Here is a 13,259-nt window from a genome sequence, read left to right as displayed (position 1 = left end):
TATTTCTCCTATCTTTCCTGTCACTTCTTATTCATTTTCTTTCCTTTACAAGTGGCTTTACATTGAGTGACAAGCCAAATGGTTTCCTGTAAGCCAAGAAACCATTTACAATGCTGGGTGGTAACCATATAACCAAACCATACGTGCTCCCTACGTGTCAACAAGTGGGTTGGTGGAGGGTTGGTGCCCCTCCCTGTAAAACAACTCGGTGTCAAATGGCCACCCTTTGCGGGATTATGGTGTCTGGCAATAGATAGATAGACAATACCATATAATGTAGGACAGTATGTCCACTCTTATTTCGAACACCACCGTTTAGGGCAGCTTTAGGTATAACTGTACCTGTCTTTAAATGAAAATGCTGTGGTGACCATTATCCACTCATTTGATGTAGTGCTACCTACTTCTTCCTTCACCTTTATCATTCTTTTTCTGAGTGTGCCCTCCCTTTTCCTATTTCTCCCATCTTTCCTGCCACTTTTTATTACTTTTCTTTCCTTTTCAGGTGGCTTTTCATTGAGTGACAAGCCAAAGGAATTCTTGTAAGCCAGGAAACCATTTAAAATGCTGGGTGGTAACCATTCATCAACCCATATGTGTTCCCTACGTATCAGCAAGTGGGTTGGTGGAAGGTTAGTGCCTCTCCCCAAAAAAACAATTAACTCATAAACAAACGACCACCCCTGATGGGATTATGGTGTCTGGCTATGTATAGATAGATTGACTGAAGAGGACTTAGAAACAGTACATTTGATTCGTTTTCATGATTTCCCATACATTATGAAATCTAAGAAGTCATCTGGTCTTAGGTAACTGTTGATATATATATATATATATATATATATATATATATATATATATATATATATATATATATATATATATATATAAGTGTTTCAAAGCACTGACATACACCATCAACGCCATTATCTGTTGAGGATGAAAACAATTATGACTTTCTATTGTTGTTAGTCAATGACCAATGCAAGCATGATATGATGAAGTCTTTATAACCGAAACGAAACGAATTCTTTCAAGTTAATGAAGTAACTACGAATTCACATAAAACGTACAGATAATTATATGATAATGCAATAACTTCAAAGCTTTACACAAACGTATTACATGACCTGATAATGTATTCAGAACGCCTATTTCTCCCATCTTTCCTTTCACTTCTTATTGCTTTTCTTTCCTTTGCAGGTGGCTTTACATTAAGTGACAAGCCAAATGGTTTCCTGTAAGCCAAGAAACCATTTACAACGCTGGGTGGTAACCATATAACCAAATCATACGTGCTCCTTACGTGTCAACAAGTGGGTTGGTGGAGGGTTAGTGCCCCTCCCCGTAAAACAAATAACTCAAAGTCAAATGGCCACCTCTTACGGGATTATGGCGTCTAGCAATAGACAGATAGATTCCATGACCTGATAATGTATTCAGAACGCCGAACTCTCCAGTCTCCAACATTGCATTGCTTCAGTCTCTTGTAATACGTAGACGATAGATATGTTTTGTGTGCGTGCGTATGTTCACTACTGTTTGGGTTCCAGTTTTTATTTAACCTTTTTTTTTTTTTTAAATCTTTCCCACACGCTATCAGTTTTGTTCTGGGATCATTGCATGGGCACCGCTGATGGTGATAACGGATTTTTTAGCTTTTCCATCTTCCATGTGAAGTCCTTTCTTAAATCATGTATTCATTTTTGTACTGAAATAAATAAAAAAAATGTACATAAAATTACAATGTTTCACGGGAACTGCAAATCATTATGAATATCGCATTTTGGTTACCTGTAAAACTACGGTAATCATATGTTTTAGCACTCTGTAGACAGGATAGTGGTAGAAACATTTTTGAATATAAAGTAGGCGAGATAACGTATGAAAATCCAGTGTTTTATACTGTAAATAATGGTTGATGAATTTCATGTGATTCATCAGCAAGATTGGCAACGCTGATTTGTCGCGCTGGACGCATGGAGATAGAAAGTAGTCGTTGTTGTAGTGAGTTTGTGGGGCTAACTGGCCTTCCAAATCCGTGTTTGGGCTTGGCAGGGGGACAGATACCAGTGGACAGATATTTGTGTAAGGATAAATGTGTGTGACAAGCGGAAGTTAGCAAGTGAAGTGTGTGGTGGTGTGAGTGGGCTGGGGTTGAGGCGAGCACCCTAAGCATCGGTGTGGTACAACAGGAATGACATCCCCGCCATACAGTCGGTGGTAAGTAACGACACTAACTTTATGCAACAATTAATAACGTAAAATGAGTTGCTGGCAATGTGATTCCTAAAGCTTGACAGTTTATTGTATAATTATCATGCAGTGATGCAGACACCGGTACTGGATATGTATTTAGCCTGTTGCGAGATCGTAAACGTCCGCCGAAATCAAATAGAAAGCATTTTAAGCAACACCTGCTTTCGTTTTATGTGTATATGATCAATTAAAACGTAATAATGCATAACAGTAATTTTTGTCGCATAATTATGTAAACAATGAAGCCTTGATGATATCCACCGTAATCACTCGGTATTTGGAGAGTTATAAGCTAACTTAGTTGCTCGGAAAGCTGCTTATATATATATATATATATATATATATATATATATATATATATATATATATATATATATATATAAAACTTCAAATAGACCCATGCTTCAGAAAAGCTCAGTGTTAATATACTAAATAATATAGCCGAAATGATATCAGTGGAAATAAACATCAAATTTGCTTTAGCCAGTTCAATTAGGCTATTAATATCAATAGTAGTTTGTTGTTTCGTCTTTCGGTTTCACTCCTAAACACTATGTAGCCCTCAATTTGTAGAATTCTTATGTGCTAGGTAGGTTTCATAATACTGCATTGTAAGTTAATTGTCACTGAAAACAAAAATAAGCCTTTTTTTTCGAATAAAGCTATTACGTAAACCTATCTCCGGCTACTCCCTCAGGTGTCAAACCTCACCCACCTGTTTTTACCCATTGGATAAGTTCCTGCACTGGCAAATTTTCTCCCTTGGACATATTTTCCTCCCCTGACCAGTTATCCCCCACGGATCTATTTTCCCAAGGGCCAGTTTTTGCTCATGGGTATATTTTCCAAAGGGACCTATGTTTTCCATTTGGGCCTATTTTTCTATGGACCTCCTTTCACTCAAGGACCTAGCTGTCCCATGGACTTGTTTTCCCTTATGAACCTATTTTTCCCCTAAGGCAAAAACTGAACATGGTACTTATCTTCAGCCATGAACCTTTTCCCCCATTGCCGTATTTGTACTCACTGGACCTATGTTTTTACTTGGGCCACTTTCCACAGGGACGTGTTCTCCATTGACCTATATTTTTCTTCGACAAGGAGGGTATGTTTTCTCCCTTGTTTGTTTTTTGTTTGTCTTTTAGCAGGACTACTCAAAAACTAAGAGAAAGATTTGGACCAAATTTGGTCGGTAGATAATCCATGTCCCAGGGAACAATCGATTAACTTTTGGGACTGATGTTTGTTAGTTTGTTTGTCTGTTAACAGGACTACACAAAAACTAAAAAAAAGAGATTTGGACCAGATGTGGTGGGTAAATGGCCCATGACCCAGGGAACAATCGATTAACTTTTCGAACTGATCCGGATCGTATTACAGCTTCTGGATCCGGAAAACACTTTTTGTGAAACCCTAATCAGTGATGAGAAATCCTAGCCCATTATGAGGATTGTTTTGAAAGTTACGTTGCCCTTGTCGGAGAAATGCACTCCACTGAGTGCCCCTCTAGTCTCACATGGACATGTTCGTACCGTGGACTTGCTTTCCCACTGCGTACTCACTCAGCCCGGCCTACCTTACTCCACCCCACCCTGCATCCCCTTACTGAGGGTAGCTGTGGTACAGTTGATGTTTTCTCTGAACTAAAAGCTAAACCAAGTGCCAAAGCTAGGTAGATGCTTCCAAAACCACCTTAATGCATCCCAGTACTTGCTGGAAACTGCTGGGAGAGAATACATCAAAGTTGTGTAATACGATCTACCGTACCTCGACCTTGACTCAGTGTGCTTATGGCTGAAAGTGACTGATGGTTGTGTGTCCAGTTACCGGACTTCTATCCACATTTCAGCATTATATATGATATATAATATATATATATATATATATATATATATATATATATATATATATATATATATATATATATATAAACTGCAGTACTATAGTGCCATACCTGCCTCAACCAGGTGATCAGGAGTGGGAAATCGCTTCTTGACTCTGGGGCTGCTCATAATGAGTGTCAGTGTCTGAGAAAGGTTCACGTACCGCATCACTGTGCGCCGCATCAGTCGGGATCTCTCGTCCTGAGAGAAGAAGAAAAAAAAAAACATTAAACAGTATCCCGCCATCACCATAATCATCACAAGGTCTTATCCTGGAAGAAACAGCACTGAACAGATACGGTATCATCAGCGGTCATCATTAGGCTCATTTATCATTCACTTCACCGCCACCCTGATCTCTCAGTCAAAAATAAACGGTACTGTACTAAACAAGATTTTATCATCATCATCATCAACATTTCCATATTAATATCTAATCCCAAACGAAACAGCACTGAACAGGATATCCTCCTCCTCCTCCTCCTCCTCCTCCTCATCATCATCATCATCTCTCTCCCTGAAAGATACAGCACTCAACATGATTTCATCATCATCATCATATCCTTCTTTCCCACTTACGATACATGGAATGGGATGGATCTGGTAAAAAAAAAAAAAAAAAAACAGGAAAATCCAAAGTGGGGAGAACTGTCGCCTGAGTCCTAATAGATACTGACCACACATCATTCCAGTCACTGAAATTTTTTGTTCTATCTCATAGGTCAAGCATTCCACACACACCAGTACTAACACCTATGAAAGAGAGACTTTTGGTTGACTAAAAATGGATTTATCTTAAGAAAAAATGTATATATCATAACTAGAAGGGCATTCGGAATGTCAGGTTTGTCAAACTGAGTAGTTTTTAGTTTACTTTTTACTATAAGCTGTTAAGTAACTTTGGAATAATTTTCACACATAACGCTACTGATCATCTTTTTAGCGGTCAGAAGGTCAGGATTGAAATAGAACATTGTGGTGTCTCAGTACATAATGGCATCTCAGTATATCAATCATGTCTTTAAATTGTAGATGGATTTTACATGGGATAAACCCTGTCACAGTTGATACATTCTGAGATTGGCAGCCTTGAACATGATTTTATAATAAGTGAAAAGAGAGTTATAGTTCGTGCTGAAATACCCCTCACTTAAAGTAATTTTCACTTAACACGTAATACTGATGACAGAAATTACAATAAGTCTCCATTATGAATAGGGAATGAAGATGATGATGGTGATAACGATAATGATGATGAAACAAATTGCTGGTGAAAGGGGTTAACTCTCCTGTGATAACTCCCTCATTACTCTCCCCTCTCCCCATCATTACTGGTTTCATTTTCTCACTTCTTTTCCTTCCTCATTACGGCAGATTACATCTTGATCTCCTTTGACGGTTTCACGACTCCCAATCTATTACCCACCCATTCTCTCTCTCTCTCTCTCTCTCTCTCTCTCTCTCTCTCTCTCTCTCTCTCTCCGTCCCACAATCGATTCTATAACAGTCTTCTAATCCTTTCGAAATCTCCATCCCTCGTTTCGTCTTGTTTATATCATTTCATAACCTGGTCAAGTTCATTTTTTCATAATAGCGGGGGACAGGGCGATATGGAGGCGATTTGTTTGCTGCCACCCCTTATGGGATTGAAGCGTCTGACAATAGATAGACCTTCCATTCCTCAACATTCTTCTAAACTTTCTACTCAAACATTTCCACATATTTTCTTTACATCCTCAGCTATCATAAACCTAGTTCTTTTTCCTCAGTTTCATTTTTTCATCTCCAGTATGTTTGGTTAAAAAAAATACTGGTACTATTTTTTGTTTGCACACACACACACACACACACACACACACACACACACACACAGATAAGAAAATACAGAAATGGTTCAATACAGAATGTAAAAAATCAAAAGAAAGAAGAGATTTGTTGTGGAATAGATACAGAAGACACAATAGTGAAAGGGCGTATAATAATTACAAACAGGCAAGAAACGACTATACAAGAATAAGGAGGGAAGCCCAAAAACAGTTTGAGGAGGATATAATAAATAAAAGTAGTGATCAACCAAAGCTGTTTTACAGCTATATCAGAAGCAAAACCAAAGTAAAAGATATAATACAATCCATTACGGACGAGGGAATCACTTATACACAAGAGAAAGATATTTGTGAAGCACTAAATAAGAATTTCCAATTAGTTTTTACAGAAGAAAAAAATTTTGAGAGGGATTATGTGGAACACGCATGTCCACACATACTACCAGATATACAAATAGCAGAAAAAGTAATACAGGAGGAGTTAAGTAGATTAGACAGAGGAAAAGCAAGTGGTCCTGATGAAATTTCATGTTGGGTATTACGAGAATGTGCGAAGGAGTTAAGTAAACCATTATTTTTAATTTTCAAGAAATCCTTGAGTCAAGGAAAACTACCTGATATTTGGAAAAAAGCAAATATTGTCCCCTTATTCAAGAAAGGAAATAGACAAAATCCTCTCAACTACCGACCAATATCACTGACCAGTGTTGTAAGCAAGGTATTAGAAAAACTTATAAGAAAAGCTTGGGTAAATCATCTAGAAGAACACAGTATGATAACAGAAAGACAGTTTGGTTTCAGAAAAGGAATATCATGTGTTACTAATCTGTTGAGCTACTATGACAGAGTAACAAACACAATACAGGAAAGGGAAGGATGGGTGGACAGTATCTACTTAGATTTCAAGAAAGCTTTTGACACAGTACCACACCAAAGACTTTTATGGAAACTGTACCATCAAGGAGGAATTCGAGGCAAACTGTTTTGTTGGATGCAAGACTTTCTCATAAAAAGAGAAATGAGGACAGTACTAAGAGGAAACTACTCATCATGGAAAGAAGTGACTAGTGGAGTACCACAGGGTTCAGTGCTGGCACCAATCATGTTTTTAGTGTATATAAATGATATAAACAGTAACACTGGAAATGAGAGCTATCTGAATATGTTTGCAGATGATGCAAAAATACAAAGGAGAATTACTAGCACAGACTCTTGTAGGGAGCTACAAGAAGAATGAAATAAACTTCATGAATGGAGTAGTACATGGCAAATGGAATTCAATGTGGACAAGTGTCATGTAATCAAGTTTGGTAGAAGTGGAAAAAGACCTGATTGGGATTATAAGTTAGGAAATAAAACCCTATACACATCAGAAAGAGAGAAAGACCAAGGTGTGATTATCAATAACATACTATCTCCGGCTGACCACATCAGCGAGAAGGTACGGAACATGTATACACTGCTTGCAAATATGAGAATAGCATTCACATACATAAATGAAGACATGCTAAGAAGGATAATAACATCATTCATTAGACCAACCCTGGAATATGCATCAGTAGTCTGGAGTCCTCATCTCAAAAAGCATATAGACAAGATTGAAAAAGTTCAAAGGGCCGCTACAAGATGGATACCAAGCTTAAGGGACCTGAGCTACGAAGAAAGACTAAATAAACTGAATCTACCAACACTACAGGAGAGAAGGAAAAGAGGTGACATGATAATGCTATATAAGTGCAGATCAGGAAAGGAGAAAATAGACATAAATGATTACTTAACATATGGAGAAGCATCAGCAAGAGGACACTGCAAAAAACTGCATAAGAAGAGAGGTGATAAAGACGTAAGGAAATTCAGTTTCCCAAACAGAGCAATTGATCAATGGAATGCACTACCGAATGAAATAGTGTGTGCCAAAACAATTCACAAATTTAAGGATATGTACGATAAATATGGTTTAAGACACGGGACAGTACGAGCTTGACTCATTCCTGTAAAGATACAATTAGGTAAGAACAATTAGGTAAGAACACACACACACACACACACACACACACACACACACACACACACACACACACACACACACACACACACACACACACACACACACACACACACACACACACACACACACACACACACACACACACACACACACACACACATTAGGGCCGGTGAAAATAACACTCCCTCTTGGTTCACCATCCCTGGTGTAATGACTCCCTAGCAGTGGAGGTGAGGCGGAGAAAGTGGAGAGAGAGAGGGAGAGAGAGAGAGAGAGAGAGAGAGAGAGAGAAATTGACGGGACGAGAGGACTAGAGGGGGGAGAGAGGAAGGGGAAGGGAACTGAAAAAGACTGATGGGGTGAAAAATAAAAAGGAAAGCTAAGGTGTGGAACTCAAGGGAAAAAATGTAGGAGTTAAGCATGACCTACGCTCGTAAACCAGGCACGTGGCGACGCTGGTTTATTTAATGTAACACAGGACAGGCCCTGGGCAAGAGGGACTGTTTTGGAGATGTTAACTGCTTCACTACAACGACGACGAAAATGATGATGATGATGATGATGATGGTGGTGGTGGTGGTGGAGGGGCCAGTCACGTATATTTTTTTCTATATCCTTCCTATGAACAGGTCATGTAACTTTGCTAAGGAAAGACCTGCTGCAGTGAAAAGGTTAATCAAGGCTATCGCTTACCCTTCCAGCTCGATAAGTCTCCTAAGCTGTATAAAATCGTCCTGATTTAACAAAAAAGAAAATGTCACAAGATTGAAAGAATTAAAAGGGATAAGACCATTAGTAGAGGATAGGAAAGGAGATGACGACAGTGGAGATAAGGAGGTGTAGCTAGTTAGAGAAAGTGGAGATGAAGGAGGAGTCTAAAAGAAATGGTAATGAGCGGTTGGGAAAGGTAGTGTGGAGTGAGAAGGAAGGTCGTCTTAAAAGGAAAAATTACCGGTACGTAGCACACCTTCCTTAGCGAATTAATTTGCATATGGCCCCTTTCCATTATTCAGTATGTAATTTATGTGGTGCTGGGCCCCACCTCACCCCATCGTTAGGTAGGAAAAGAAGACAGGATGGTGGTGGTGGTAGTGGTTATTTTGATTATTATTGATAATGATGATGTTTATTATTATTATTATTATTATTATTGTCCTAACATCAGCAACACACAAGAGGACACTAGAAAACTGCGCACACTGCATCGTTAAGGCAGACGTGTTGCGAAATCTGCAGAGCCACTTCAGAATGCCACAATAAGGAGAGGCAGGGCTGGGTGACGGGCGTGAGGGTGTGGAGGTCGAGAGAGGCAAGTGAGGGGCGGCGAGGCTTGAGGTAGTGGGGAGAAAATTGATGAAGGCAACGGGGAGGGGAAGGGGGAAGGGATTTTGTGTGTGTGTGTGTGTGTGTGTGTGTGTGTGTGTGTCAGGGAGTGAGGTGGAGGATGTGGGAAAGAAACAAGAACAGTGGAGGAGTCAGGGTAAGGAATGAACTGTTGTTTCCCCAGGCTTGTTTGAATGTAAACCCGGTGGACTGCAGGCTGAAGCTTCTCTTTTCCTGAGGTCCATTTCCCTCCATTCAGCAGATAAGGAAAAAGCTGGGGGACATTTGTTATTAATACCAAGCAGAAAAACCGCCTGGTAATACTGGTGCTGCCAATTGAAGGCGTTTCTCTCTAGTTCTAAAGAGTGAGTTAGAGATGAAGGTGAATAGGGTGAGGGTGTGGAAGTTACAGGAAAAGAGAGACGGGTGGGATGGGCAGAAACAAGGAGAGTGGAGTGAGGGTGAGGGAAGGGTGATGGGGAGAGGAAAGAGTGCAGGGAAAGAGAGGAGGAGGTGAAGGGGTCAATAAGGGTGGAAGGAAAGACAGGAGGGATTGCGGGAAGCAGAGTGAAAGGGATAGAGAACGGAAGGAGGGAAAAGAGTAAGGGAAGGAGTGGAGGTTGGGTTAGAAGGAAAAAGAGCGAAAAGAGGGAGACAAGGGAGGGAGGGAAATGTAGTTAAGGAAGAGAAGAGGGAGAAATGGAAGAAATCGTGAAGGGAAGGAAGGGAGAGAGGGAGGGAGAAGGTAAAGAGAAGGATAGGAGCAAGAAGGAGGAAAAGAATGAAGAGAAGGAGGGAGGGAAAAGAGTGAAAGGAAGGAGAGGAAGGGGGAGTGCAAAGGAGACGAGGGAGGAGAAAAGAAAAGGAAGATGACGGAAAAGGGAGGGGGTGGTGCAGTGACGTACCTGAAGGGGGGACGGGGGGGGGCTGTTTGAAACTGCCCCCCGGGCCCCCAGTTGAGGGGGGCCCCAAAAAGCCTTAAAATTTTATAAGCTTTTATATTAATATTAAAAAATATATATGTTTATCATCCCTACAATCCCGGCTGAGATATTAGATAAATTTTGAGATTGAGGGGGGGCTAGGTTCTTTGCGGGACCCCCCTCCCCTCAAGGAACCTAGTCCATCGGGCCCCCAAATCTCTAGGTACGCCCCTGGGGCGGTGTGGGAATTGGTAGGCCGAGTGAACTTTTAAGCCAGATTCATGAACCAACTTACAGTCAACTACACTGGTACCGGTAATCTATTTTGCAGGAAGGACGAGGAAAGGGAAGTGCTTAGTATTTCCATGTCTCCTGTTCCTCCTACACAGACTAATATTAGTTACGGCAGGATGTATAAGGATAGCCTCTATATACTGCATAATATTTTCTGCAGGAAGATCAGGGAAGATAAGGAGTATGATCTTCCAGTGTCTTTTGTTCTTCCTGCAAAAGCCAAAGCTAGGTTGTGACGGATGAGCGACTGTAGGTATGTTTGTGAATCCCTCCACTGATGCAACCCCGAGGCCACTTCAATCATACATCAGCACGACATTCCTTTGTGTGCCTGTGGGTGTGCGTGCCTGGTTGCGTGTGTGTGTGTGTGTGTGTGTGTGTGTGTGTGTGTGTGTGTGTGTGTTTCGAAAAATAATTCAGACAACTGATGCATGCACTGTCAAAAGCAAAGGTTGACAGTCAGAGCACAGCCACCTTTGTGTTCTGCATTTTATATTTCTCACTCACTGACCGCCAGAGAGTGTCCTTTCTTCTCATGCACAGAAAGATAGGAACAAAATATATACACTAATGAAAAGCATAAAACTAACCTGTCCGTGTATGGATGTTGAGACAAACAGTGCGAGGGAGTCAGGCCATGGCAGTGACATGTACTGCTCCCACCATCGCTGCACCACAATCGACACATAGAAGCCCAGCACGAAGGATAGCGGGATGAGGTCGCTGAAGGACTGGCAGAATATGGATATCTTCTCAAACAGTCTGAAAGGAGATAAGAAACATAGATTGATTTTTTGGCTGTTGTTGTTGCTGATGTTGTTGTGGTGGTGATGATCCGGACTCGTGTAGCAGGAAGGTACCCTTTTTCCTGGAAATCCTTTCAGGGGAATAGGGAGGGATTTGGCGGAAGTTTGCATAGCCAGGAGTACCTTTATTGTGAGGCTAAGTGTGGGTAAAAAAATGACAGAAATTTATGCTGAAATATCAAATAATCTTCAGTGGAGAGAGACGAATTCAGTGTGGGCTTGAACTCTCTTAAAAACTCTCAGAATACGGAAGCGTTCACAAATAGTATGCATAGGGGGGAAGAAAATATAGTATGAACTAAAAAAAAAAAAGTCACTGGGAGTATATGGGGATGCTTCAGTAAGGTCATTTCAGTCATAATTTATACAAGTTCAACATTCCATTACGTATGTTAGTCTCGACCAGTGACGGGTTAAATTACACGAGAATGGATGTCCCCTCAAATAGTCTTAGAAAATGGACGGAAAACTATCAATACGAAGCAGAAAATCGCAGAACCAGATCATCATCATCATCATCATCATCATCATATCAAAACCGGTCAGACATGTTTATCGTCTCACGGAAACAAAAAATGCACAGTAGTAAAAACGCGAATATTCTTCCCTACGCAGAGTTTATACGGTACACCACGAAAGTACTATAACAGCATATCAGGAGGGTTTTACAGGTCAACCACGGAAATATATTCGTGCATAAAATTGTTATTCCAGCACAGTGTATACATCAAATTAAATAATGCACTAAACAGTATACTTGAACACTGGACTACTCAGAAGCGTAATAATTATGTGTGTCAGATTTATCCAAAAAGTATTGTGGAAAAAAAAAATGTAAGAAGCTACGGGACACATGACAGTTACAAGTCACGTTTGGTTTTTCCCAGGTAGCTACATCGCAAGACACGTAGCTAAGTCAAAAGTTTAACAGGTGTATCCAGCGATGTAAATGGTGTACTGTGTTGCAGCAAAGGTCAATGTATCTCCCTGGCAAGTCATCCCAGGGTTAGAAGTTTGCGCCTGTGATGTCACAACCTTGCCGCCAGGCGACGCAGGTTTACGAAAATGAGTTGCTTAGTGATTTATTTATTTATTTATTTATTTATTTCAATTCTTGATGGCTGATTAAAAAAAAAAACGATTTTTTATTTAGCACGATGACAGTAAATGAACAGCAATATCTGATCGTATATACAACTCTGATTTTTATTTTTTATCTCTGTTCAGTTATTAGTATTGAGCGGGAGCCAGGGCGAGGGAGGGAAGAAAGAAGGATGAGGGTGGGGAAGGAGGTAAGGAGTGATGGCATGAGAAGAGGCGAGAGAGAGGTAAAGGATGAAGTAAGAGGAAAGGAGGAGGTGACAGGAGAGAAGTAAGGGAAGGAGAGGGGAAAGGAGTGAAGGAGAAGGGGATAAGGGGTGAGGGGAGAGGAGGAGAGGGAAAGAGAGGAGGCGTGGTGGGTGAGGGAAGGAGGAGACGGGGTATGGAGAGAAGAGGAGGTACAGAGAGAAAGGGGGGGGGGCTAATTTTCTGCTTAATAATTCGTAAGATTGTTGTATCCTGTATGCAAGCGTACACACATCTCTGCACTAAAAGCACTTGCCGTTCCTGTGATCACGAGTACATTCTGTTCATATTTACCTGGTTTATCCAGGTCTGTTGGTCAAAACAGTTTTGTATCCTCCGCACTGCATACATCCTTATCAGTACAGTATCATTAATGAAAAGCGTAAACTGGATAGCGGCCAAAACTGATTGTTAAGGGACCCAGCTCTTCACATCCATTCACCACAATTCTGTTTTCTGTTTGATAACCAATTCTTGATCAATTTTATTGCCAGCGATTCAATTCTACAGTAGACACTCTCCCCCCCCCCCACCATCCTTACATGTGGTAGCAACCTTGCAAAAATCTTCGTACAAAACATCAACATCAT

At 40.6% G+C, this 13,259-nt stretch overlaps 1 protein-coding gene across 1 annotated transcript in view; it reads right to left on the bottom strand.

Moving 5' to 3' along the window:
- Positions 1-13,259, bottom strand: part of LOC145398734 (uncharacterized) — a 71,999-nt gene that overhangs the window by 42,638 nt on the left and 16,102 nt on the right. The window contains exons 3-4 of the mRNA XM_080271532.1: positions 11,107-11,278; positions 4,214-4,343 (exon numbers count right to left, since the gene is read on the bottom strand). Coding sequence (XP_080127658.1) covers positions 4,214-4,343; positions 11,107-11,278 — 302 coding nt within the window. The remainder of the gene's footprint in view (positions 1-4,213; positions 4,344-11,106; positions 11,279-13,259) is intronic.

The sequence above is a fragment of the Coenobita brevimanus genome, chromosome 46 (assembly GCF_032717465.1).
Source record: "Coenobita brevimanus isolate Jiangsu-jjx chromosome 46, ASM3271746v2, whole genome shotgun sequence".
Taxonomy (NCBI): Eukaryota; Metazoa; Arthropoda; class Malacostraca; order Decapoda; family Coenobitidae; genus Coenobita; species Coenobita brevimanus.
Note: the sequence above shows the minus strand (reverse complement) of the source record. Positions and strands in the feature narration are given on the sequence as shown.